This window comes from Dromaius novaehollandiae, chromosome 3, assembly GCF_036370855.1.
Source record: "Dromaius novaehollandiae isolate bDroNov1 chromosome 3, bDroNov1.hap1, whole genome shotgun sequence".
Taxonomy (NCBI): Eukaryota; Metazoa; Chordata; class Aves; order Casuariiformes; family Dromaiidae; genus Dromaius; species Dromaius novaehollandiae.
The window spans coordinates 120,339,175-120,366,101 of record NC_088100.1 but is presented as its reverse complement, the minus strand read 5'-3'; the positions used below and the strand labels follow the sequence as shown (position 1 = coordinate 120,366,101).

Here is a 26,927-nt window from a genome sequence, read left to right as displayed (position 1 = left end):
TAGCGAGGGGCTGGCGTTCTGCACTGCCTACAGGCGCTCAGGCTCGTGTGGGCACCCTTCAAAACCTCTAAGTAGAAGCTATGGTTGCAGTCCTCCCAGCCATTTTAGGACTCGGTAGGTAAATGTGGTCCAGCGGCAGCAAAAGGCAGTTCTGTTTTTAATAAAGATTAAAAAATATTTTCAAATGACCCTCCTTGTTCCTTACTATTATACGGTATTAAAATATAAGAGCGCAGCCAAGGAGAATAGAAAACAAAGAGAAAAGCCTTTAAAAAAAATTCCACAATTTTATATCCTTTCCCTACTAACCCACCACAGAATTCAAGGGTGGGGGATTCGAGGGCTGGAGGAATCTTCACATGGTGCCAAAAACTCCCCACAGATCTCTCTGGTCCCTCTGAGTTTGGCTATTTAAAGCAAACACATTGTGTTTTAGATGCTAGTTTAGATCCATTTTCCATATGAGGAGGTGGGATGTAATTAATTAGCTGTTCTTTTGATTTCTAAGTATCATATGTACACTTCACAAGGGCATGTACTTTTGACGAAGGCTGGAAAAAAGAAATAAAACACAAGCTGTGCCACTTCAGTTTTCTGGGTGCAAATGATGGATAAGTAGGGGATTAATGTGTATTTTATCACTACCAGTGCTGATTGAGTCACATGAGTGTTAATACAAACCCAGAAAAAAAAATCTGGATGAAATCACAGTAACCAGAGCTCCAAATGTTTATTTTAGTCATAATTGCACATTTCTTACATAACATCTTTGATCTGTAGGTGGGAAAGAGGCAAAGCCAGTAGTCCAGGGTAGTTGTAACCAAAGATAAATTTCTATGTAGAATTTAAGAAAAACAAAAATCAAATCTATAGTTAGAGATATGGACACGGACATATACAACAGGGAGGTGAAAGCCAGACTCTGGCATGCCAAAAAATACCGCTCATTGCCATTTCAGTCAGTGAAGTCTCTTTCTTGGATTTCAGTAGTTACTACATTTATTTTCTAATCTTTATGTGGATCATCTATTAGAGGAAATGCAATTTAACGAAGCAATCACATGAAATTAGGGGAAAGCCTTTACACCTCACGTCCTGCCCAACCAAAATAAATAATAAAGCCCCCAAACTGGAAGGCCCAGCTACCGTGGCCGGGGCCCAGCCTGCCCCATGCATGCCAGGGATGCCGGGGCAGGGATGTGGTGGCCAGGGCCAGGTCTGGAGACCCCTTGGTGGGGCCCTGCCAGAGCAGGAGCCAAATTCACAGTCACAGCTGCTGTTTGATGCCTATAATGACTAAATAAAACAACTCCCCCCAAAAAAATCTCTCTTGCAGAAGGAACAAACTGCCCAGGGTCTGTTCTTGTGCCAGGAGTGAACCAGCTCATCAGCCTGCCAGGAGCTGCAGCAGCCCCTGCGCCCACACGGCTCATCCTGAGACCTTTTGGGTCAAGGAAGGGACCAGAATAAACAAACCCCATTTACCTCTCTCTTTTTGTTTTCTTTTTTTCTCTCTAAAGCTAAGGAGCACCTCCTAACCAAAATGTTTGAAGATCGGTGACATAGCGATATTGTCTAATTGCACGCGGCCCCTTTTGTCTTCGTCTCTACCCACAGTCGAGGGGAGATTGTAAGTACCACCTTTTTGTAAGATCTGCTGATGTAGCTGGGAAAACAGGCTAATTTTATGTCGCACAAGTCCTTTTTTCGGCCCCCCCTTCCATAGGAAGGCCAAACACATCTATTGCATTCGGTGGCTCCCTCCACTTGGAATTGATGTAAGTGCGTTATCACAGGACTGCTGCCTTTCCTCTGCTTTTTTCTTATGAACAGTTTTCCAAAATCATTCCTTGGGAGGGGGAGATTTGCACCGGCTTGCTCTTCCAAAGGCCTCTCTGAATTAAGAGAGAAAAAGGCTGGATCCTTTGGGGTGGCAGCTCAGAGGCAGAGCCGCCCGTCGCTGCTCCGAAATGCTCCCCCACAGCTGCACCAGGCCAGCCGGGGCCGACGGGAAGCCTGCTGTCGGGCTACTGTCCCCTGCACTGTCTGTAGAGGCATGCATGTTATTGCAAAAGCCAGTCGCATTTGAAAGACAAATGTTTAAAAAACAGGGCTATAAAATTCTTAACTCAGTTATTAACTTAAAATGAATTGTTTAGGTTCAGGGGTTGTTTTCTTTTTCCCCCTGTTAACTTGTTCTTGCGGGGAATGTATTTATGGAGCCATGTGCTTCTCACATGGTTGAAGCTAAAAATAACTTCAGAAACTCATTCCAGCTTAAACTTAATTTAAAATCCAGTTTGCCAGCCGAACACAGACCATAACTGGTTTCTCAGACTGGTTTCTATATTTGCAATGATAGCCTTGATCAGTCTTTGGAGTGCTGATTATTTCTGGATTTCCTGTACTCTATTTCCATTTAATAATAATAATGATGAAAAAATACATTCCTGAGCCTAAGAACCCCCAAATTACACAGAAAATGTATTTTCTCTCTACAGTCTGCACTTCTGCTTGGGTAATTAGGCAAACTTTCTTTCTCTTATGCATGCACATATATGTTGTGGAGACATGCAGAATGAACCCAGCTTGCTTGGTGTTTTTATAGAGAGGCTTATCAGACACTGAATGTATAAATACCTAAGTACTGAACTATTTTTCCCAGGATCTTCTTGTCAGTGATCACCAGCATCAGATGCTTCAAAAGGTCTGAACCCCCATGGGTCAAATCCTTCTTCTATTTAATTCAATATGAGTTTTGTCACTGATTTTAAAGAAGCCAAGGCTGTAGCCCATAATGGACAATTATGCAATCCCTGGATGAAAGAGATGTTTTCTCTCTGCTGTAGATAATTAAGTCCAATGAAGAATCTTTCCATTCGCATCAGTAGCTGGTTTTTTATTTTTTTAATTGGTCTTGCGATGACCGTGTCCTAAGCTCCAAGCACTGAAATCCTTTACAAAGGAGATTTTCAACCTGTAGCCTATCAATCTGTGGGGATCTGCAACAGGCAGTTAAGAAAAGCAAATATATCATCAGAAGCCTCAGGAACCGCACAGCAATCCATATGTCTACTGAAAAAAGTGTAGCGGTCCGCATTAAAAAAAAAAAGATTGAAAACCACTGATTTAGATAATGCTACCCTATCTCCATAAGAGATTTTGGTCTCATAAAAATGCCTAAATTTATGGAGAAGTTCTTTGTTCTACCAGTTCTACTGGTTTCAACATTTTGTGTCTGAATCCCACAGCCCATCTGTACAGTGCAAGGCTTTATTTATTAAAAGGATGCTCCTCTTCACTTTCAGATGTCATGTCTTTTAATGATGCTGCATTCTCTCTTTCCAATAGTGTAGGAAGAAATCATTTCCCTTTGTGTAATACAGTTGCTATTTTTACCAGACGTTATTCTGTCCAGGAGCATGTCTGCTGTCTTCCCTCCTGATCTTTCTGGGTCCCTTCTCACGTGAAAGTTTCCTTGACTCTGGTCGTCACGGGGAATTTTTCTTTTCCTGGTTTCTGGTTTGACATAGAGTTATCACTTAAAGCACAAGCTGGAAGTGTAGCAAGATAAATTCTTCAGCATCATTTTCTCACCATTTTCACAGCTTTTTCTCCTGAGCAGCACCTCTGCCTGAGCAGCTCTCAGTCATCCACAGTGCTACCCAGGTAGGCAGAGCTTGTTTAGCATCAAGCAATGCATGGGACGATTTTGTGTAACATTATTTTCACTACATTTTTCTGCCCTGGATTTCTTCATTGTTGGATTGTCTATTTGTACTGGCATTTGTTCATGGTTTCCTTCAGCTTTGATTACCTTCAGCAGTTTTGTGTTATCTGCCAATTTTAGTACATCACATCTCAGTTTCTTCCGCACATCATTAATAGGTATGTCACATAATTCCAGTGGAAATCCAGACCCTTCCCTGCTAACCTTACTCCAAACTGAAGACTTTTATATATATATATACTTTTATACCTTTTTTAATATATATGCACACTCACTTTTTTACTTTTTTGGATTTCTACTGTTTAAATAATTTTTAGTCAGTGATAGAAATTTTTTCCTTTCAACCATGAGTTTTTTAGTTCATGTAACAATCTCTAGTAAGAGCTTTTATGCAAGGCAAAGTAGGTTTTGTCATTGTTATTTTGCTGAAACAGTCAAAGAATGTTAGTGGATTGAAAGGTATCATTTCTCTTTTCATGTTATGCTTGCAAGTCCTCTGTTTCTTTAACGATCATGTCAACTATTTTACTTGGTACTGATGTCTACAATAAGTAAATGCTACTATAGATATAACCACAGCACTACATGAACCAGAACTGTTTGTGCTCTAACTACTTCAAAGGACTGCCATGAGTTTTCTAGAGACAAAATTAAAGCTGCCATACTTAACTCAGTTGAAAAGATGTAGCCTTGATGAGCACAGAGCAATTTAAACATTCATTTTTGCCAGAGATGCTGAACATTCTCTGGTTTAAATTAGTTTATCAGGCAATCATGTAACAGGAGTTAGTGTGTTTGCCATTCCTGGGGGGATTCTGGCTCTGCACCTTTGGCCAGTGCAAACACCTTTGTCACATACCACGCCAGCAATCAGCAGCTTTTATTTCCACACACATCCAGTTGATCTCTTCACATCTAACATCTCAAATCACATTTGTAATATTAGCCAGGGAAGACCATGCCTTCCAGCCCTTTTACATCTTATACCTGTTTTGCACATAGATTTTGTATCTATTTCAGTTAGTGGTATGGCGTTTTTTAGTTGAAACAATTAAATTAGTGAAAGCCCTAATGAAAGTGGAGTTATCAGCAAAAGATACCTTATACTGGTATAGCTCATCCTTGCAAATCTAAAGGAACATGATTTATTTTTGCATCATCTCTGCCTGCTGAGAGGGGGCAGTTGCATCACAGTATTTTAAATATACCAGTTTCAGATTAGAAGAGTTAAACTGATACAAAAATGTGTGTTGTTTAGCCTAAAGGACTCATTGGGAGTTAAAATGGCAGAAACCAGATGTAAACATTATCAGTAAATGCTCGCTAAAAACAAGCATTTAAAACAAAATTATTTGTTAATGGAATTTCACACTGCTGGGGGTAGGGGGAGGTTGGCGAGGGCCCTACAAAGGGCAGGAAACTCAGAGTTAGCATTCCCCCATGCAGCAGCACCTTCTCTGCATGTGTGTGTTTTAATTGGTGCTTCATTACCCAGAATGTATTGAGTTTCTTGGCCATGGTAGGTGTCTACGCGGTCGGGTTTCTGCAGTGTCAGCAGACAGCCCTGGCCTGAAGTCTCTGGGTGCTCTGCAGCTGCAAACACCTCGCGGTGCCCACGTACCCGAGACAGGAGTCCCACACTGGACTTCAGCCCCTTCAACTTCAACACAGGCTCGCCAGCACTGCCAGCTTCAGGGCTCGGAGCTCAGGAGTCAGGAGCGAACATCTGCAGATACTGGAGTTTGTCTCCCGCTGCAAGCTTTTTTGAGTTCATTTCATGATTTTTCTCTGTATCTACCAGGGTTAGAAATACAATTTTAAAGAAAGCCCACTAATTTAATATATTCACGTAACTTGAAGAGCAAAGGCTTAAGGGAAAAAAAAAAAAGAAAAAAGAAAAAAGAGCTGTGATTGTGAGATTAACCATAGGAGCAGAGCAGCTGATGACAGCCCAGAGTGGTCAAATACATGGGCAAAAGCCTGTGCATGGACCAAACTCAGCACAACTCTATGGGATTAGAGGCAGGTATCTGAGGACAAAATTTGGCTTGTTATTTGGCAGGGACGGGGATTTGGAAACCCCAGACACCAGGGCATCCATGAAAGTTCAAAGGACAGTAAGTGACAGACAAAGTTCTCCTTGAAACCAAGAGCTGCCAAAATGTTCGTGTCAGGGTTTGGTTGGGTTTTTTTTTTTTCCTCCTTTGGGCAGGCAGAAGGGAGTCCCAGACGTGTTCCTTGCAGCCTCCCCCTCGCCCTGCAAACACCGATGCTGGGCCCAAATTAGAAAGTGCAAAGAGCTTCTTAGGAGCGAACGTGTTTGGGGGAGCCCTATAACATCGTTTGTGTGTGAGCTGCAGGGGTTTTTAACATGTTGATGATCTTGAGTGTTTGCTTCAGCATCTCGTCATGCTCTTTAATGAAACTATTGGCAATGAGGCCATCATTTTTTTTCTTTTGGTTTGAATTTCTAAAAAGCATAATTTCAGCAATTTTTGTCTGTTCTTCCCCACACACACAGAAATTGCTTTAGACAGGAAGAATTTTCTAAATTGAGTTAGACTCGAATCAAACAAATGAAAACCTATTTTTAAAGAGCACTGTGGTACTCCGCATTCTCAGAAAAAATTCTTGTATTCCCAATTGTTTTTCAGTAAACTTTAATCGGTCTGTTTAAAGTTCTGCAAGTGTGAATTTCAAACATCTGGCTTGCAAATCGAGCATTTCAGAAGTACTAGATCCTTGCTTACTGCAGAATCGTCAGTAAAACTTCACCAGCAACCGACTGGTCCTTGCCAAGGGCCCATTCTGCATTATTCACGCAATAGGCGGGTTTTTTCCATTGACTGGAATGGGAGCAGAATCCATCCTTAAATAGTGGCCCCCTGATTTAATCCATGACAAGAGACAAACACATAGACTCTTTGAAATGAATTTCATCTTTTGTGTCCCATTTGTTGGCTGAAGCAGGTGTCAATTGGACCTTTTCCTGTCTGCCCTGGTTCAAAAGCAACATGTTGTAGTTAAACCCACTTGTAAATGCAGCTTAACCAATTGTAGTATTTTACAGATTAACCCCCCCCCGGGGATCTACTGAGAAAAAATGCTACTTGAGGTTAAATGCCAGAAGTCAAAAAAGGGTTAATTTTCTTCTTTCTCTCTCTCTCTCTGTCTCTGTCTCCCCCCCTCCGCTCCAATTTCCATTCTGTTTCAAGTTGTTTCTTGTTTAAAAAACATCTCTTTAGCGTCTCCATATACAGTAAAAGGCAGATACATACACAAGGGCCTTGCCTTCACTGAAGTTCATTTATTTGTAAATCATTGAAAAGAATTTCCTTTTATAATGGGCCCAGCCACAAACTTTCTATTTTCTTGAGCCAATAATCTTATCAACCACCTGCTTTGTGGATTTAGCGTCTAAAACAGCCTTACAGTTTTTAACATTGTGAAGAGGCGACTCTGGAACTAAGTAGCAAGAGGCTGGTCCGAATGCTGTGCTGTTCGGATGGACTGGTTGACTACTAGAAAAAAAAATGAAAAAGAAAAAAAAGAAAAACAGCATCTTCAATAGCAACAATAAGCCCACACATCCCACATTTTAAGAGAATGACATTACGCATAACGATGGTTATAGCCAGAGTGATAGAAGGATAAATATCCTGCTTGATCAGTTAGGGCCACATTGCTATTCAGTGACAACTTCCCTGTTTTTCTAACAATATTTCTAAAGCCTCCCGTGAGGATTCGCACAGGGTCACACTACCTCCTGAAGTCAATTCTGACTGCACTAAGATGTTATCAATTTAAAGAAAAGAAAAATCTCAGGTATTGATTAACAGCAAATAGCTGTCTCAGACAGCAAGGTGGAGCCCCAGGTGTTGCTTTTTTCTAGGCCGTTTTATTTCACACTTGCAGTTGTCTTCAGGGTGGATGAGGAGCGAAAATCTCCTACAGCCAAGTCAGCTGCTTTGAATAACCACATCCTTTGATCTTCAATGATTTCCTTGGTCGCGTGTACCACAGTGTTGCTCTTGACTCTGCACTCGTACCAGCTGCTCTCCCTCCCTCGGTATCATAAACCCACCGCAGTGGTGCAGAAGGGAGCATCCAGCCAACCCAGTGCTGTGTCTCCATCCAACCAGAGCAATGCTCCAAAACTGCTCTGGCAGGGTCAGGAGCGCCACGCATGTGATTTCCTCTGCATGCTGGAGGGTCGCCCTGCTCTCTTCCCGCTCGTGCGTCTTTTCATGGGCACGCACCAGGAGTCAATACTGCTTCAGAGGCGCATGGGGCACAGTTCTCCAGTTAGCCCTGTGCTCTGGCGGTTTCATCCACATCTGCTGACACTTTCACCACCCCACCGTGGACAGTAGGTGAAGCTGTTGCTATCCAAACTGCATTTGAGAACACCGGTGATGTACACATTTGTTTCCCAGATATCACACTTAAATTCAGGTAGGAGAGAATATTTTTCTAAGAATCAAATGCTTTAGATGAGAGTCACCAGATTTTCTATCCGGTTTATCCCTTGCTTTATTTGATGTAATATTGTACACTCTTAAAGACACATTTTGATGGGATGCTCCCCAGGGAGGCCATCACTATTTGCTATTATGGTGATCAGTGCTGGTACCAGGGTACCACAAACATGGGCACCTCTATGTTAGAAGCTGGTCCCTCAATATGGATGGAAGGAATATCCCATAAATTGCCCATCTTCTGTCCAACAAAAATGAATTTAAGACCTCAGTGATGTAACACAAAATATAAAGAGAAGGCACACATATGCTAGTCTAAACCATTTCTTCACCTGCAGTAAATAACTATCAGCCTAGCTGCACTGTTTCCTTACAGCATGCCAAATGGCTCTGTAACAGACATGCACTCACTGAACATACTGTCTTGACTGCTACAAAAGATGGATTTACTTCGTATGATAGTTTTTTGCCTGCATCTCAACAAACGTATACGTTTTAAAAGCCTGTCACTAATGTAGTGGATCATTCAGAGATCTCTGTAGGGAATGCAGCACCTGTCATTGGGCTCAGGTTTGAGGTACCTATGGGGTCAGTACTAAAGCCTCAGAGAAACATGTAAATAGCAGGGGGGGTGGGGGGGAACCCTGCCCTCACACTCTAAGTTTCTGCCACCTTTGTTAAACAATGTCTCTCAATAACACCACAACTACTGCATTTTTCCACTTAAATCAGCACATGATGTGAAGTATTTCTTTAGAAATGTTTGCTGGGGATTTCATCACAAAAAAGAAGAGGATATTCATCACTAATATTATTTAGCTCCTAAAGCATGGGCTCTAACCTGAGATGGGAAACCTCGGTGTAAATTCCACGCTCTAATATTACAGGCACTATAATGTGCAGGTTTCAGAAACAATCTTTTTTTTTTTTTTTTTTTTTTTTTTGATGTGGTGTAACTTTGATTTGACAGAACACTACGCAAAGATATTAAGAAATACTGAGTATCAGCTATCAAGCAGAGGCACTGGTTTAGTAAGAACAACAAAATGCAAGCTGCAAAGAGCCATATAAGGCAGTATCCAGAGCGTGTGATCAGACTGGGGACATCCTCAGCCGGGCCAGAGCAGGCATCTGCGCTGCTCTGCGCGCAGCACGTACCAGGCAATGCCGCCACCGCCAGCTCAGTTCAGCAACTCCTGAAGGATGTCAGGTGACTCTCCTCACCTGAACCCACCAAGAAATGAGCTATATTTTTGCTGTTTTCTCTGTGTGAATGAAAGATTCACTGCAGTGGAGACAGCTAAACTCTTTTTTAGGAGGAAGTCAGCATCTCATCCCACCCGCCTCTGCAGAATTTGCTGTGAAATCCTGCTCCTGCTGTAGGCCTGTGCTTCAGTCTTTCGGCTGGCTTTCTGATTTGGTTTTTCTTAGCTAAGTTCCTGATCTTCAGAGTCACAAAAATAGCCTTGAAAAAAAGCTAGCTGGAGTGCAGTGATGTGATGCTTTCCCTGAGGAAGTAAAGAGGTGGAAACTATAGGTGTGGAAGGTGTAAATTGCTCTTTGTTTAAAAATAATGATATATTAAAAAAAAAAAAAGAAAGAAAGAAGAAAAAAGAAAGACAGACTGCCAATCTGCTACATTGGCTGAACACTTTAAGCAGAAACATCATCTAACTAAAGGGCAAAACCTCCAGAAGCAGCCGACCAACTCAGGCTCAGCCACACGCTCCCTTACAGGGATTTATGCCATTTATGCCATCAGCAAGGCCTGAGCCGATGCAGTGCCAAAGTGTCGGGACCTGCTGCTTGCCCCTCGCTCCTGGCCATGCCTTGGGCTGGCTCTTGCACGTGGCTGGCAGTGCTGCGAATTGTGCTGGAGGGGGCTAAGCCACCAGCAGAGCACTGCCGCAACTACGCGCTGCAGCGCAGTAACCCGAGGTGACTCCATCAGGCATCCGAGCCTTTATTCCACTTGTAGAACTGAACCAACCCGGCCGCTTCTGCAGCAATATAACTGTTCACAGCAAAGGGGCTTGATGGTTCCACTATATTTCTCTAAAGAGGCAAAAAATGCCTTGTGGCAAGCTCTTATGAAAGTCAGCGGAATTTAGGTTCTTTGGGCACTTTTGAAAAATGTTGCCCAGTGTGCTTATTCCCACACTTCTGTACTGCCACATCTTGGCAAATGCTACAGTGCAGTTGCACATCATCAGTACAAAAATGTGCAGCATATTGAAAAGTGAAAATGTGGGGGAGTGTAAAATAAACAGAATTCAGTATTAAAAAAAATAAATAACAGGAGGGAAACTGGACTGGACTGTTTTCTCCATTTCCATATTCCATAATTCAGATTATTCATTATACATTTCTGCTTTTGCTTCAAGTTTTAATAAAGTGGCCGCTGAATTTCCAGTCTGTCACACAAGGCACTGCAGAATTCAGAAATCTTGACCCAGCTATTAGGCCCAGCTGGTGGCAAAATATGCAGACGGGAAGGAAAGCACTGGTCTAGGAGAAGCAGGAAAATGGAGACCTCTAAGCTAATCAGTTCTTTTAAAAAGACTGTGGTTACTATTCAAGTTGTAATTTATTAAGATAAAGGAACCATGCATCACAGAAAGACTTAGGTTGCCTGCAGGGGAAGGTTATTCTTTTTTCTTTTTCTTTTTTTCTTTCTTTTTTTTTTTTTTTAAGAAGACCCTTGTGTGTGCATTTGCAGCTTATAGTAAGAGGTTCCAGCTAGGAGCTAATCAGCCATTCTGTCTCCTATCTGCTGATCTGCTGGCTTTGGGGGATGGGGAATGTGGGCAAACAGGCATTAAATTCCATTGGCAGGAGTCAGGAAGGTATTCCTTGATAAGCAGCATCCAAGATGATGAGCCGCAAAGCAAAGTGTCTGTGAGGAAGCAGTGGAAGAGGCAGGGAAAGCTTTAGCCATCTGTCTCAACCCGGTCTTGCTCAATGCTCACCAGAGCAGAGGTCACCACCAACAATAATAACCCTCAAGAAGCCAGACGTATGCTTTCCATTCACCAATAATCTACAAAGCGTCTTAGGGTGAAATCCTGGCTCCTCTGAAGTCAACGGGAGCTTTGCCAATGACTTCAGTGGAGCCAGGTTTTCATCCCAGATAATTTTAAAGCAACCCCCAGGCTTAAAGATAAAACAATGGCATCCTGGGAGCAGGCACAGGGGAGGAGCGCGTTGAGGAGGGCAGACGGCGCTCTACCAGCTATGCTCAGCTCAAAAGCCATCAATCAGTCTTGCAGACAGACAGAATGTCACGAGCCTGGAGGAATATGAAGATTGAGAATAAAGGGGAAAACTGGACAAACAGGTAAACACCATCATCCTTTAATCGCTCAGACAACTGGGACCCAATTGGGCCATGGGGCTCTGACAGACAAGGCAGCAGCTCTCACGCCAGTAAATCTATTGCTCCCACCTCTACCTCCTCTTCACTTATGAGATAAAGATGTGAGCAGCACCTTAGGTCGTATTATATTATGTTGTATTTCTTTTCATCCTCTCCAGCAATTCCCACACTGACCTTGATGGGTGTCACTGAGCCGCACACTTCCAAAATAAGGATTTTTCACACTTGAGCAGATAACAATTGACTTACTATTAATTTCAGTCAATAGGACCACCCAAACTCTGAGCAGTAGTTAGTTAGATAATGCTTTGTGTTTTAGGAATGGCATTCATACCCCCAAGTGTAGGTGCTTACACAGCGATGTGGTGCATTCGGCCCTGTGAAGTGAGATCGGTAATGCATGGTATAGTCAGCCGGGGTAGCTGAGGCGAGAATACTAGACAGCAGGAAATGCCAGCAGGGACATTGCAAATCTTGTCTCTCCCTCTCTCTGGTCTGGAGTTCTCTCCTGCCCAGCCAAGACCCAGCACCAGAAACAGCTTCTTGGTCTTGGGCTCTGAAGGTGTCCCTGCAGACATGGACAACTGCTTCACAGTTTTCTCTGACAGCCTGTTATAAGAGGAGACGGTGGTGCCTTTCAACAACAGCTCCGTGACTGGAGCTCTCACTCAGGGCCCTGCTGAAGTGCCCCCATTGGGAGGAGTCCAAACCACACCGGTGGAAAGACCTGAAGGCGTTGTCAAGGCTGCAACTGGGATGGCCGTGTCCCCTTTTGAAGCTGTGCAAGATCCATGGGACTTGAGAGAGAGGCAGGATATCAGATGCTGAGCTATTGCAGCTTACTAAATCATCACACATCATCTGAGCTACACTATGTGACCACGTATATGCACTTGTCCTACAGCAAAAGATGATGCAGAAAAAAAATGTGTTAAGCTAAACCTTTTCTAATGAGGCTTGGGCTCAGTGTGTTTTACCTTGGGCTGTTGAAAGGCTAGGAGCGCACAGGAGGCTTGTCCAGACCCCAGCAGACACGCTGCAACCCGCTAAGCACTATCCATGTCTACTTTATTCCCTGGAGGGAAGAGAAATGAAAGGTAAGAGCTGTTTTTTTCCACCCTCCAAGCTGTGGGGTGGAGAGAAGAGGTTTAAGTTGTAAACCTTAATAGAGAGGGTGCCATCAAAGAAACACCTCACTGCCCCCACCAGCAACAGTCTGACTGACTTGCTGATTTACCTCCCCGGTAGATGCACTTAACCACATCCTGGGAGCAGCATCCCTTTCAGGCTGTGGATGAATCTTCTCCCCCAAGCAACCCCCCATTGCATTATGTAGTGCCTAGATGGTAGTTGTTGGAGCAATATTCCCCCAGCCAGGAAAACAGAGCTTTTCACTTTGCTTTTAAGTACATCTGCCCTACAGGCTGTGATTCAGTTGTCTGGATTAATCACATGCTAATTTAACAGTGTTTGTGAATTAAAATTTCCATCTATGGCACGCACATCGCACATAGACACAAGTCTAGTTCCCTCCAACTCAGCCATACGAGCAGTGTCAGCATACACAAGCGCTGCTTTTTTGCTTACTTCTTTCATGTGAGACGAGGCTTTGGTTTCTTGCTGCCATCCACTTACCAGTAATAGTAGCATTCTCCTGTCCCTAAGCACCTTCACACAACAGCTTAATGCATAAAACTTAATGTCCCATGAGGAAATGCACACCAGTACAGGCCCATCTCATCTGGAGTAAAGATGTCTTTTGGTTCACAGTCTTTCATAAGACAAGGGAGAACTTACATTACCCAGAGCTCAGCAGCAGATCCATGTGTGTGTTTTTCACCATGCTGTCACTTGGACTGTTTCGCATTATGATCCTTCAGTCTCTCTCTGGGCATTGATTTGTAGTATTAAGCTCTAAAATACAGAACTCACATGCCAAGTTTCCAGTTTTCAGCAGCCAGGATCCACTGACAGGCACTAGATTTGTTCACATTTTGGTAAACCTGGAGGACAATTTCCTGCCGTTTCACTGTCCATTGCCCATAGCCTGGGTTCTTAACTACTCCCTGCTTCTTGGGAATATGCCTTAATCACCAGCCCTGTTCTTCTTGTTGCAACTCAACCGTGCTCTGCTCAGCCACAGCACCAAGTGCCGTAAGCACGCCTTATATAAGCGTGGTCAGTCCCCCCGCTCGGCTGAGGGGATCCCCTTGGCCAGGGGCCAGTGCATCCCGACTCCCAGCAGGGCCCCACGTGCCCCTACAGGCCTGGTCCCCGAGGCTGATCCCAGGTGCCAGCAGCAGGGAGCCCCCCCAGGGGCAGCTGAACCCAGCCTTGCGCATGGGCCACAGGGAGGGCGTGGAGGTCCGGGCAGACCGGGGCTCTGGGGGGGCCAACAGTGACAAGGGTGCTTCGTACCCCCCCTCCCCGTGACTTAGCGCAGGTGTGGTGAAGGCAGTTTTGAGGGGTGGGGGGAATATCAGGTATAAATTAACAAGCAATTTCCTTAGACTGAGTGGTTATAGCTAACTATGAAAGTCTCAAGGCAGTCAAGTGAGAGTCCTTATCCTGCCTGATCGTCTGGGCAGATTGTGTCTACTGCTAATACAGAATCTGTTTGTGGATTAAAAATCATTAAATCTGAAGTTTGGGGGTTGTGACTTTTGGTCACATCTTTAATGATATTCTAGTACAATTATTTTAACTGCATTCCTACCTGATGTTTAATAGTTTACAATGGTTATCACTGAAAGCAAAAAGCTCTGTCCCTGCAAGGATACAAGATGATGCTCTGATTCACTCTTGACTGCGCCCATGAGATACACGAAGATCTATAGGGAAGCTTCTGCAAGCTCTGACTGTTGTCACGCACTGAATTTGTTTTAGCACAACATGCTGTGGGCCAGTTTCACTGGTCCAGGGGAGAAACGGTTGGAGCATTACAGCAGACAGAGGGAACGTGCACCAAACCGTTAACAGAGCTGCCTGACAGACTGAAAATCTGGCACACTGACTTCAGTGGCATCACTCCCAAATTACACTTGTATGAGAGTACCACCACGTCTGCACTGTGACTCTGCCCTGTACTGGCACAGTGCTTCTTGCTTTCTCTGCTGAAATGAATGCAAGTCCAGAAAGCAAGATTCGACCCTTAAGTCACAGAAACTCTTTTGAGAACATTAGTCTCAGACTTTAAATGTTTGGAGCAGGGATCAGTTTCTTCCATTACAGCACCATTTTGTATCTGGCCACTCTGATAATAATTCAGTCTCTCAGCTGTCATAAATCCTCCTTTTCACACATTTGCAAAGACACTGATAGCCTATATTGTTATTCTTACATGTAACTGAATTGTGCGAGAACAATGACAAAGATTCCAAAACTCCCATTTTTTTGTTAAATAACTTTACATTTCAAGTTTATTTACTTTATTTGAGCTCTGCTTGTTCTTGTTATACTGAGCCAGATCTTTAACACTCAGAAAGAGGTTTGGCTCCATCAGATTGGATGCACCTATACTGAGTTGAGCAGGTGATAATGTAACCCTTATTTTCATATAGCTTCAAATGTAAGTTAATTTTAAACTTGGGGGCCACCCATCCAAGAGATTTTTTTTTTCCAGCATAATTATACAGTCAGCAACCAAGGCAAAGGGAAAAAAAAGCAAAAAGTGTAAAAACCTTAGGGGCCTGAATTCTGCCTTGCCTTGTGCCCTGCTGAGGACATACAAACTTGCTGAAGTGAGACATGACATTTCTGTACAACTTGCTGGGCCGTGGTGGAAATCGTTACACAAGGTGGGTGCAGAGTCCAGCTTCTTTTGTGAGGGGGACAGGAGCTGGGTGCCCGCTGCAGGGCTCCCTGGCAAACCAGGGCTTGCCGAGGGGGCAAGGCACGAGGAGGAGGGGAGCCACGGTGGAGGGGGGGCGACACTAGGCTGCAGCAGGAGCTGCAGAGGGAGAAAGCAAAAGGGGGGGAGCAAAAGGGGGGGGAGGACAGCAGGGGAGGGAGGCAGGGCAGTATAAAAGCATCCGACACACACCTCTCCCGACAGAGAGCGAGGGGGCGAGAAAGTTGGTCTGGAAGCAGCAGCAGCAGCAGCAGCAGCAGCAGCAGCAGCAGCAGGCGAGCCAGCCGCTTTCAAACACGCACGCACGGTGGCAGGAGAGAGTGCGGAGCTGCCCCTGCCAGCCCTAGGGCCGCTGGAGGAAAGAGAGAGAGGAGAGATGGAGTCAGGTATCCCGCTTCGAGGATAGCTCTCGCAGTCCCGGTGCCTCTCACCCTCCTCGGCCCACTCCCCACCGCCGGCCCGGGGGGCAGCGCCCCGCAGCCCCCTGGGGAGCGCCAGGCTCGCAGGGAGGAGGAGGAGGAGGAAGGGTGTGGGGGAGCAGCGACCTGCCCCCCGTCCCGCACGCCTTCGGGCCGGGCCGGGCAGGGCAGGGCGAGGCGACGCCTCGACGGCGGCTGTGGGGCGCGGAGGCGAGCCGCGGGGGCGGGCGAGGACAGCGCAGCCGGGGGAAGCTGGTGCGGGGGCCACCCCCGTCCCGGCGTGAGGAGGGAGGCGATAGCCCCGAGCTCTCTCCTCCCCTCGGAGCGTCCCGGCTTCCCCGCCATGTGAGAGTCGTCCCCAGCCCCCCCGCCTCTCCCTCCCTCCTCCCTCTCGCACACACACACGCACGCTCCCGTCTCCCCCCGGCCTCGCTGCGTCCTCCCCGTCGGCAGCGGAGCCGCGCCGCTCTCCGCCGGCCCCGCGGCTCCCCGAGGCGGCGGGGGCTCGGCCCGCCCGCTCCCTCCCTCCCGCCCGCCGACGGCCCGCGGTGCCTCTGGGTTGCAGGGCTGCCCGCAGAGACGCCGCCGCCGGCCCGCGGCCCCGTCGCGGCTACCTGCCGCCCCCCGCCGCAGCCGGCCAGCGCCGCGACTTTCGCCGCCGCCGCCGCGGCGTCCCGCCCCGACGTGGCTCCGCCGTGGTGTGGCGGCCCCCGCTGCTGCTGCTGCTGCTGCCGCCGCTGCCCCGCGCCCGCCGCCTGCGCCGCCGACGCCGAGAGCGGCGCGGTCCCCGCCGCCCGTCCTGCGGCGGCCGCGGCCGGCCCTGGGGCCGGGGCTGCTGCGGCGGCGGCGGCGGCCCCGGCGGCGGCGGCGGCGGCTCCTCCTCCTCCTCCGCCTCCTCCCCGGCCGCCGCCGTTGCGGGGCCCTAAAGCCGCCCGGCTCAAGAGGATGGTGCGGCTGGCGGCCGAGCTGCTGCTGCTGCTGGGGCTCCTCCTGCTCACCTTGCACATCACCGTGCTGCGCGGCGGCGGCGAGCCCCACGGCCCCCTGGGCAACGGCAGCCACAGCCAGCGGCAGGTGAGTGCCGCGCGCGACCGCCAACGGCCGCCCCCGCCGCGCGACCGCCAACAGCCGCCAACGGCCGCCCCCGCCGCGCGACCGCCAACGGCCAACGGCCTCGCCGGCGGCGCCCCGCGGCGCGGCTCCCCCTGCGGGTGGCGGCGCGGCGCTGCCGGCCCCCCGCGCCCGCCGCCGCCGCCGTGAGGGACCCCCGAGGGCTGCGGGGTGCCCGGCGGGGCGGGCTGGGGCGCGTCGCGCCCGCCCCGGGTGTCAGGCGGCAAAGCGCGGCTGGGTGGTGCCTCGAGGTGCTTCGGCCGCGGCGGTGTTGCGGGGCGTCTCCCGCCCGCCTTGGCCTCACGCTGCGCCAGCGGGTGCGAAGGCGGCACCCAGCGCCACGGTGGGTTTTGCCGCCCTGTCGCGACGTCGGGGTCGCCCCTGAGTTTTGCTTCTCCCCAGGGCGTCGCGAAGAGGTGGCAGCACACACCGGCCATCGCGCCAGGGTGTGCACGTGCAGGCCGGGCAACGGCAGTAGGTTGCTGTGCCCTGCCAGCTCCCGCCAGGGCCGGCTCCATCCCGAGGGCTCCCTGCTCCTCTCCGCAAAAAAGTACCAAATGGGTGTTTGACATTGGCGAGTTTGGCAACAAAATACGTGGCTTTGCTGGGAAAGCTTTGGGAGAGGCTGGTAGATACTTAGCCCTGAAATACCCGCAAAACTTAGGGTAGCAGATGCTTGCGATCATGAAGGACAGGGCTTGTGACCCGGCTGGTCTGATCCAATCTGCTGATGCCGTGAAACTGCCAGTGAATTTTGTCAGTCGGAGGTAAGGAGCCTTTTGACGCTGTTTCCTTTTTTTCTCAGGTGGTTCTTTTTTATTCAGTATCACGTTTTGTTGCCATTCATTAGAAATGGCTCGAGACCAGTGATAAAAGTTGCAACATCATCAAAATCTGGAGGCAAAGCTTGTAAATCTCTGGTCTGTTTCAGATGTTGTGGTCAACTTTTTCATCTGTACTCAGGTCCTGAAGACAAACAACCACAAAATCATGCAAAGAACTGACAGAAAATATACAATTTATTATCAGCGTAGATTCAGATAAACGCCTTTTTTATCATCTCCGTAGCAAAAATTTGTATTACCAACAGAGCATCTTTTTAAAAAAAAAAAAAGCCCAAGTAAGGGAAGGAGCGTGCAGGCTGCAACAGTTTGCTTGAGGTCTCCGGTTGGTGGTCTACAGAGTGAAGCCACCAACTGCAATGGGGAGCCTAAATCTGCCGCCTCAACAGCCCACTCACAAGCTGGGATCAGGCTCTCTTAACTCCCAAAACCTCCTGCTGAGCTTGGTGGGAGTCCTGCTGGGGAGCGCTCAGCTGCCTGCTCTCGGTAAGGCCCCAAGGTGCAGACTCTCTTTTGAGCTGCAGTTTTATCACTGGCTTGACATTCCAGGACATTTTTTTAATATCTTCAAGATTTCTGGTAATAATGTTTTATAAATGATGCTTTCTTTCCTCATGGGCAGTTGAAATGCCTTTTAAAATGATGTTCCTTGGAAAAGTAAATTTGGAGAGGTTTTTTATGAGGTGTTTGCTATCATTAGAATAACCCTGAATTTGCCTTTTCTTGACAGGCCTGTAACATAATGAGGGAAACATCTGGGCAAGTGGGAACTCTGGGTGATGCTGTTTCCCTAAGGAGTTCTTTTTAGTGCACAGTTGTTAAGTTAGGGTGAAAGAAGAGGAAAAGCCTCTTCAGATAATTTTTCTAGAGTATTATCATTATAGTTGACTATCGCATGAAAATCTGTTGATTATCGATCTAAAGTATTTTTCTTTTCTGTTATTTTTACAGATAACTTAATAAAAATCTGTGCCTTTAAGCATCGTGATAGCCTTAGCAGGTCATATTTTCGTCATGTTTTGCCATTTGTAGAACTGAAATTTTTATATACTTCCCAACTGAATTGATTCTGCAGTTATGTATTTGAGAGAGTGGTATCTGTACAAGGCATTAAGGGAGGAAAGTGCATTGATTAGAGCAATCAGTGAAACAGATGGAAGTCTGTCAGGTTTTTTTGGTTTTATAACTTTCATGGATTCAATTGCTAGCTGGAAAATACTATAACCTGCTTCAAAAAACTGAACCTTGACAGACATGCCTCCATTCACAGTATCGTAATGTGTAGCTCAATGGGAGGTTTGCACTGGTATCGTTAGACTCTTGGACTGAGTGGTTTTTGGGGGCTGTTCTGTGGCTCATACTGAAGTGAAATGCAAAATACTAGTGCATTGCATTCCCAGGTGAAGAATCAATGTGGAAAGAGGAGCTGCACAAAATCAGATCTATTGGTGTCTACTGGTCAGAAGGTATCAGGTTGTTATTGCTTACACTGAAAAAAACCTATTGTTGACAAAATCTATACGTAATATAGTGAAAGTCTGCTTCATATATACCATTGGTTAGCTTGTCACCCTGTCCTGCCAAAAGGTGCCAAGAAAATGGCAGGTGTTCCATGGGTCTGTAGGTCTTCCACGTGCCTTTTTGGCTGGCTTTTTGTTCCTTCTTCTGTCTTTGGAGTCTTGCTAGATCCGTGGAAATAAAAGAGTTTAAGAAGTAGTTAGATAAGTGTTTCATTGTTGCACACAATGTGGCAAATCCAGAACAGAGCATTCTTTGCAGTTACTGTTTGTAAATCTATTTTGACAAGGCAAGTTTGTCTAAAAACGTACTACTGGCAAAGTAAAAAGGTTCATGTTTATTTCTGTATGACCTGTGCTGTCTGTTTGCATGAATAAAATGGTCACAACTTGGTCCTGTGCATCTGAATGGAAATTTGGAAGTGTTAATCCTAGTTCCAGGAAATGATTCACAAATTTTTGACCATTTTTACATAAAACTGATCTAGAAAGAATCCATTATAATCTTAAAACATTGTTGGAATTTTAAACAGTCCAAAGTAAAGGTACTTGTGTGCATTTACAGTCTGATTCATAAACTGGAGGAAGAGCTTCTCTTTCTTCAGTACCTCAGTTCTTCATATGATGGAAGGATTTTCAGAGATAAGTTTTGTTTAATTTTTTTTTTTTTTTTTTTTTTTTTTGCCGCTCAATTATGTTAACCCCTGCAGTTAATTAGGCTGGTAGATGAAGAAATCCAGATAGAACTTCCATGTTAAAATGGAAGTAAAAAAAAAAATTCTTTCTCCCTCCCTCTTATTTTTACTTTTGGTGCCCTTCTCCATAGTGCATGTGTCGACAGTTCACAGACATCTGGATAGTATTGTGCCCCCGTGACTGGCTGTAATGCTCCCATAGAAGGAGCAGCAGTGAGGAGAAAATTCTGATGTACTCTGCTGGTTCTCTTAGCGACGGGTGAGATACAGGCAAAGGCGTTGTCCACTCACTGCTGCAGAGATAGACACTGGATCTCTGCACTGTTGTTGTTTGAGTCTGCTGCTAAAATTGGGTTTATGGTAAACTAACACAAAATGGTAAATCCAGATTACAGTTGCAAAATTTCTGGCAGTTTTGAATTATGAAAGGGAATTGGTCTTTTTTTCCCACCACAGAAGAGAAGCAGAATTTTGAGGGGGAGGGATGTGTAGGAGTTAATAGGAGTAAACTTTTGTTTTTACCAGTGTATTAGGTATAATGTAATTAGCATGCAGAAGATATTGTGGAGTATATTTATGAAATAAAGACTTGCTTCTGAACAAGGGCAAATGAAGCTAGATTAAGAGATGGAAAGTAGCTGTTTGGATATAGTTTTATCTTCTAATGTAGCTCTTAAAAGGAAGGAAAGGTCTTGATACTATAAATTGTGAAAGATGTTTGTAATACTTTATGATGCTCTAAAATCTCCTATGCTTTCATTCTGACAGAAAATATATCACTGAAAAGTTTATTCCCATCACTTCTAATTTTTCCATACCAGGCCTTACACACCAAGAAAAACAGTGTTCCCATACCAAGAAAAATGACCTTGTAAAATGCAGTAACAGAGCCACCAACAATATATGCCATAGCACATGAAGTCAGATTCTCCACTGTGGTACTTGCAGCAGTATTACATTAGCGTGAAACTCAGCAGTTGTACATAAAACTGGAGCCATATAAAAGAATGTTATTTGAAAAGAAGCACAATGCTGTAAACAGCTTTTTACTTTTAATCTCCTTGCTCCTGTCCTTCCCCCCTCCTCAATAAGCATGCAAACAATTACAGTGTGTCAGAAATGTTCTCTGAGCCCTATGAGAAGAAAAACATTCTGCTGCTTATAAACCGTTGCACAAGAATCACCCTTCAAGTTGTGTGAGCAGCGTTTTACAGGACTGAGCTTTTAATTTTCTCCTCAGATCTGCAGCACAAAAGGATGAAAAGTTCAGAAGTGATGGTGTGTTTTCTGTTGTCTTTGCTGGGATGTGTTTTTAAGGTTTGTGCACTCCCACTGCCCCTTATACTGGATTCAGTCAAATTGCAAAATGATTGCCATTCAGATACAGTGGCATACTTCAGCTTTCTGGCTTTCTCAGTCCAAGTAGGACTCAAGCTGTTTATTTTGGGAAAGATTTAGGCTGAGCTTTTTAAAGCTTATTGGAGCTCTGGAGCTTTAAGTTTGGTCAGTTCTAATATGAACTGGTCGTCTAAATCATCTTCAAAAATTTGTTGATTCAACATTTTGAGTTCATGTTTTCCAAACAGTCCTTAGCCTATATAAGATGCTGGTAAGCAGATGTATGTTATATATTTAATACTAGCACTAAATCCTGTTCTGCTTTGTACATTGTACGAATAACTTTCTGAGCAGGTGGCTTGTGAATGAAGCAGGCTGATACTCTGAAAACCAGAATCGCTTTCGGTGAAGTTGTTACTCATCACTGAGGATGTTTTGTTTCGTGCTTTTTGACAGTGGTAGTAAAACCTGTCTGTTCTCCACAGGCTTTGCTGTATAGATTCTTTTTGCCAAAGCTCACCCGAGCATATGTTCTTCCAGTTATGCACTAAACCTTATGGATGGCCGACACCATGTGTAGTTCATTCTCTCATCTCCCAAAGGAGAGAATTATGTACGCTCTTTAGTGGTTTTGCTAGTGGGCTGCGGCTTGTTCTGGGATTGAGGAGGGAGGAAGGGTGATTAGCTTTGCGTGTACTGCTGCTGTGTGCGTGGAAGCAAAGGATGAAGCTGAAAGCAAGGGTGAAGGAGTGAGACTTCTGCTCAGAGCAGAGCATTTGCTGTTGTCCATGGCCCCCCAGAGAGACTGTTCCACCTTCCAAACCTGACTCCAGAAAAACTCCAGAAAATACTAATTAACCTTCTCTTCCTACCTGTCACTTCAGTTCATTTCCTAGCAAACAAAAACATGCCTGGCAGAAAAGAGCTGCCACGTCTTCAGAGTACGATGTGGCAAACATTTTAGCATCTCAGACTGCTGCAGTAATTTAGAACAGGAATCCAGGAATATGATATTCAGCGGAGGCTGCAAGGAGCAATGTTAGATAAATAGGCGTGTAACTTCCTACATTAGGTTTAGCCAAGATTTTTGAATGAGACCAGTATTTTGCTGGACTTCTCTCCAGCTCAATGGTTAGAAGTTGCTATACTACTCATCTGGGGTCATCAGTGATACATACCTGCCATTAAATCACTGGATGCTTCTCAATTTTGTCTCTGCAGCTATAGCTCAGAACAGTTCTTTCCTAGGGCTTTATACAGAAGGATCTATTGAAGTACTTTGTAGTTTTTGTTCATGCTGTAAACAGTAGTCTATTCTACACAGAAAAGTCACAGCTAGCCATCACAACTGTGACAGCAGTACAGCACTTCTACTGCCACCACACTGTTATCTGATTGGCACAAAAATCTTCCCTTCACTCCTCCTGCTCAGGTTGTCAGCCCTGTTCATTCACATTTCCCTGCTCTGTCCTTTCTTCTACCAGCTGTCCATAAAACAAGAGGTCTAGGGTTGATGCTCTGCTGTTGGTCTTTATGACCCCAGCAATTTCAGCATCATTTTACTGTAAGGAACTGGTTACTGTGTACTCCCTTGTGGTTTTAACATGCATGTCACGACCTGCTAATAGATAACGCAGCCCTAATACTTACACCTGCAACATACTATGCTTTTCAACACTTTGCTCTGCTTTGGAATTCTTTTGCTATGGGGAGATCTGTTCAACCAATCCAGGCTATATTAAATATAAATTGGGAACAATGTTTTGAACTCAACAGTCATTCTTTTGTCTTTTCTCACATCTGCTACATCTGTACCAAACTGGTGGAAACCTTCTTTACAGAAACCAAGAAGCAACAATTGAATTATTCATTAGGTGAAAATTCCCACCGTGTTGCGTCGCAGCATCTGAAAGCTCTACACAGAGCAGAGTGCAGTATACTGCATGTTGTAGACACTTCCCAGCCCTCATTTCATCCTCTGAATGGGACAGCAGCTCTTTCTGATAGAGATCCTGCTGTAGACTGTTCTCATTCAGCGGTAAAAAGACTGCCTGGCTCAGGCTGTGCTGTGTGTCCTTCTTGTTCACTGAGTGGAGCAGACACACTGCAGCACAGGTCTTGCATTGCAAGCTGCCTCTTCACTGGGAAGAGCAGTGACCTGGGGCAGATCCAGGCATGGGTCCTTCTCTTGCACTGAGCAGAGCAGAGACTGCCTGTAGGAAACCCTTGCAGTTCTGTAAGGAAAAGGTGTCTGTCACTGGCCCTGACGCACTTCCATCTCCCCTGCAAAACAGCTTTAGCACAGTAGCCATAGCTTTCTCTTCAAATAGTTACTAGATTTTATTCCTCTTGGAAAATCCTCCTCACTAGGGGTCATGATCCTGGATCCTCTTTGCAAGGAGCAAATGACTTAAAAATCATTACATCCTCTAGGAGAGCTGGATATTCTTGGTGGAGAGGACACACTTCTTGACAGGATGCTGCTGGAGATGCCCAGTTCCAGGGAGATAGCAGATGCTTATGCACACACCATGCACAAAACAGTAATGTTGATAATGACACAGACAATGCTGTCTTTGCCTGCCTGCTTAATACATAAATATACTTCTCATGTTTAAGCAGCTTTCTGAAATGGCATGTAACAGAAATAGATACAATTTCTGAAAACTCAGTTACCAGTATGTATTCCAGTGGGGAGGAAAGAATGGTTTGAACATCAATTCATTTTTTAAAATGTGCAGTTTTGTGGGTATTCATGCCTGACAATTTTTCATTTATTCTTCATTATGTAAAAGTGCACAGAATGCAAGTAATGGTAGGAAATTATTTTACCAGACTTTTACATTTACATCCTTCTGAATCATCATTAAAAAAAAATCCTAAAATGCACCCATACCTCAAATATATATGCAGACAATCTGGCTGCTTTGTTACACAAATATAAACTGAAAAAATGAGTCAAGCTATTCTTTCTTTTTGCTTATATCCTGGAAGAACAGTGATAGACGAGCATTTGGCAGCTTCAGGTTTAATTGTTAGAGCTGGTTGCTCTAAGATCTTTTGTGAGTTGTACCACTGTGTTTCTGGTGAACTAATGCCCAGTGGTATCTCATTTGTTCTGTTCATGGTGTTGTCTAGTGCTTGTTTGGCCTTTTTGTTAAATCTATATATTGTTATCTGCTTTATTTAATGGTACACTACTCAAAAGCTATTTGAGTTGACTGAATTTTATTCTCCTCAAAAATTGACTTTTTTAAAGCATTACTTTCAGTGGCAGCAGAGCTAGGTCGCTCATGAAGTTTGGTTTTGATTTGATTTTTTTAAAATCCCAGACAAAACTCTTTGAGATTGAGAGTCCTTTTTCTGTTGTTGCTGTTCCTTGTGTACAGTGCACAGCATAGTAGGTCTCCAGGCTTGAATGGAGTCTATAAGTGCTGTCACACAAAGAGTAATAAAGTGGTAACTTAGAGCAGAAGAATATAAAGTGCTTTAGTGAGATGCAAAAGGAAGTATTCAATGGTGCAGTGAGTACTGTTGCACTTCAGCACTGATGTGTCTCAAGGATACTGATTTTGAAAGTTTTGAACACAGAAAATGCCAGGCTGAAATCAGAGTCCAAAGAATATAAATGAATAACATTTCCAGGAAATAGAGTTGTGAGCTCATTGATCAGTCGTGTATCCATCAGTAGGAGCAGAATGTTTCCAGTATTGGTATTTCCACATACTTTAGATTCAAAATACCAGAAAAAGAAAGAAAACAAAGTAAAACGTATTATGGCGATGCCTTGCCACAGTGGTCAGTTATGTGGCAGTATGATACTTGGTCAGAAGAGTCAGTGTGGGCTGTACTAGTAAGCAGTTCCTTTTTCCTTTTGGCCTTGTTTCTCTGTGCTTGGAGAAATCATAGCTGTGGTCATATTTTGGTATTCTTCTCTTGGTTTTAGCAGTCAGCAGGATGAAAAGAGGTTTGGAGTTGTTCACTCCTAAGATCTTGAAGCATAATGGCCATTTGGGTCCATTTAATCTTACAGAGTTTCTTATAAAGATGACAGAGGAAAACCAGAGAGGAGATCTTTCTCTCACTGCTCCATCAAGTCCGTCCACGTTGAAAGGCAGGGGCAGTTCACACATGCCTTGGCTTGTATGCCTACACGCTAGATCTGCATTCTCAGTGTGTTTAAATTGACCTTGCTCCATTGACTTTCATGCAGCAAGAAGAGTCAATTACTTGTGTCGGCTGCAGATGTAGCCAAAGCGCCTCTTGGAGTTAAATCTTTCACAGCTTAGTTTTTCTACAGAATTTATATGTGCATAACACGCATAATCTGGACCTCCATCCATGAAGAAAACCTGGCCTTTCAGGTGTGGCTTTTTTCTGATTGCATGAACGTGCTTCCATCCAGTGTTTCATTAGCTTCATACTGTCACTGAAAGATCTTGGATTGTTTTGTTCCACAGTAGCTTTTCTTCCTAGGAAAGATTAAAAATCTTTTAATTTTCCTCTTTGCCTGCATGTCCATTGATATCAGTACTTATGACAATACGGTTCTGAGTACAGTATAAGTATCTGTATAAATAACTCAAAGAATTTGTCCCATCTTTTTCCACCACTGTTCACAGTACTGCTCTGAAAAAATGCACTTCCCCGTTTCTAACTCACAGTTACTGAGTTAGCATTGTCCATGGGCCAAATTCAACTTCCAGAAAGCTTTCTTCAGGCCTCTTGCCTTTGCATTCCTCTTTTCAAGGGACAACCCTTCAAGTATTGAATGACTGAACACTGTCATTGAAACACCTTTTCTTGTATATGCCCAGGAAGTCTGAGTAGGACGTCTGAGATCCTTGCACCAGAAGGTCTGTGGTTTTGGCTGTGATGGAAAGAGGAGATGCTTGACAATGGAGCATCCTGTAGCAGAAAGAGCAGTGAAGGGGGCATCGTGATTACCCAGCTATTTCTATGCTATGCTTCAAAAAGTAGTGGTATAGCTTTATTATCTTTCTGACCTCAGAAGTGTCCTGTCAACAGCAAATTTTGCCATGAGGAAACCAAAATTACTGCACTGAAAACAGTTGCCTCAGATTAATACAGGTTTAACAAAGCATAAATTTGCTTAGTTTTATCTGCCACTTATATATCAGTGCGGGATTTTAAAATCAGTATGAACTTGATCTAGATGTAGTGCTAGTAATCAGATACATACTAATGTCTGTTTGTACAAGTTACCCAAAGAAATAAAATGTATTAATAGTTTAAGTAGTTTAAAACAAAAACCCCATTACATCGAAACAAAACTTATTAAAAATTAAAAAAAAAAACAGCGTTAACTAGCCTGGATTCTGTAACACCACAACATAGTCATCTTCTAGGTTGTATTTGAGTTGCTTTTACACCTTTTAATTTCATAGCGAGAAACTATTTAGCAACACCACAGCAATAAAACTATCCCTATCTTTAGTTGGATCTTCAGAATAACTCTCATCTGAAAGTGTCTCTTGAGATTAACTCAGTAATCAGAATGGAGTTGTTGAAGATGCAGAGTAGATATTGGCATTTCATGCAGCTGATTTTA

General features: G+C 44.8%; 1 protein-coding gene and 1 long non-coding RNA gene across 2 annotated transcripts in view; one reads left to right on the top strand and one right to left on the bottom strand.

Moving 5' to 3' along the window:
* Positions 1-7,022: 7,022 nt before the first annotated feature.
* On the bottom strand, positions 7,023-16,590 carry LOC112980007 (uncharacterized). Its single transcript, XR_010388642.1, has 4 exons — positions 16,468-16,590; positions 13,382-15,786; positions 12,562-12,659; positions 7,023-7,251 (listed from the first exon to the last, which is right to left on the bottom strand). It is a non-coding gene; the product is annotated as an uncharacterized LOC112980007 (long non-coding RNA).
* Positions 15,740-26,927, top strand: part of ISM1 (isthmin 1) — a 42,051-nt gene continuing 30,863 nt past the window's right edge. The window contains exons 1-2 of the mRNA XM_064509982.1: positions 15,740-15,820; positions 16,419-16,927. Of these exons, the coding sequence (XP_064366052.1) occupies positions 15,811-15,820; positions 16,419-16,927 (519 nt within the window). The 5' untranslated portion in view covers positions 15,740-15,810. The remainder of the gene's footprint in view (positions 15,821-16,418; positions 16,928-26,927) is intronic.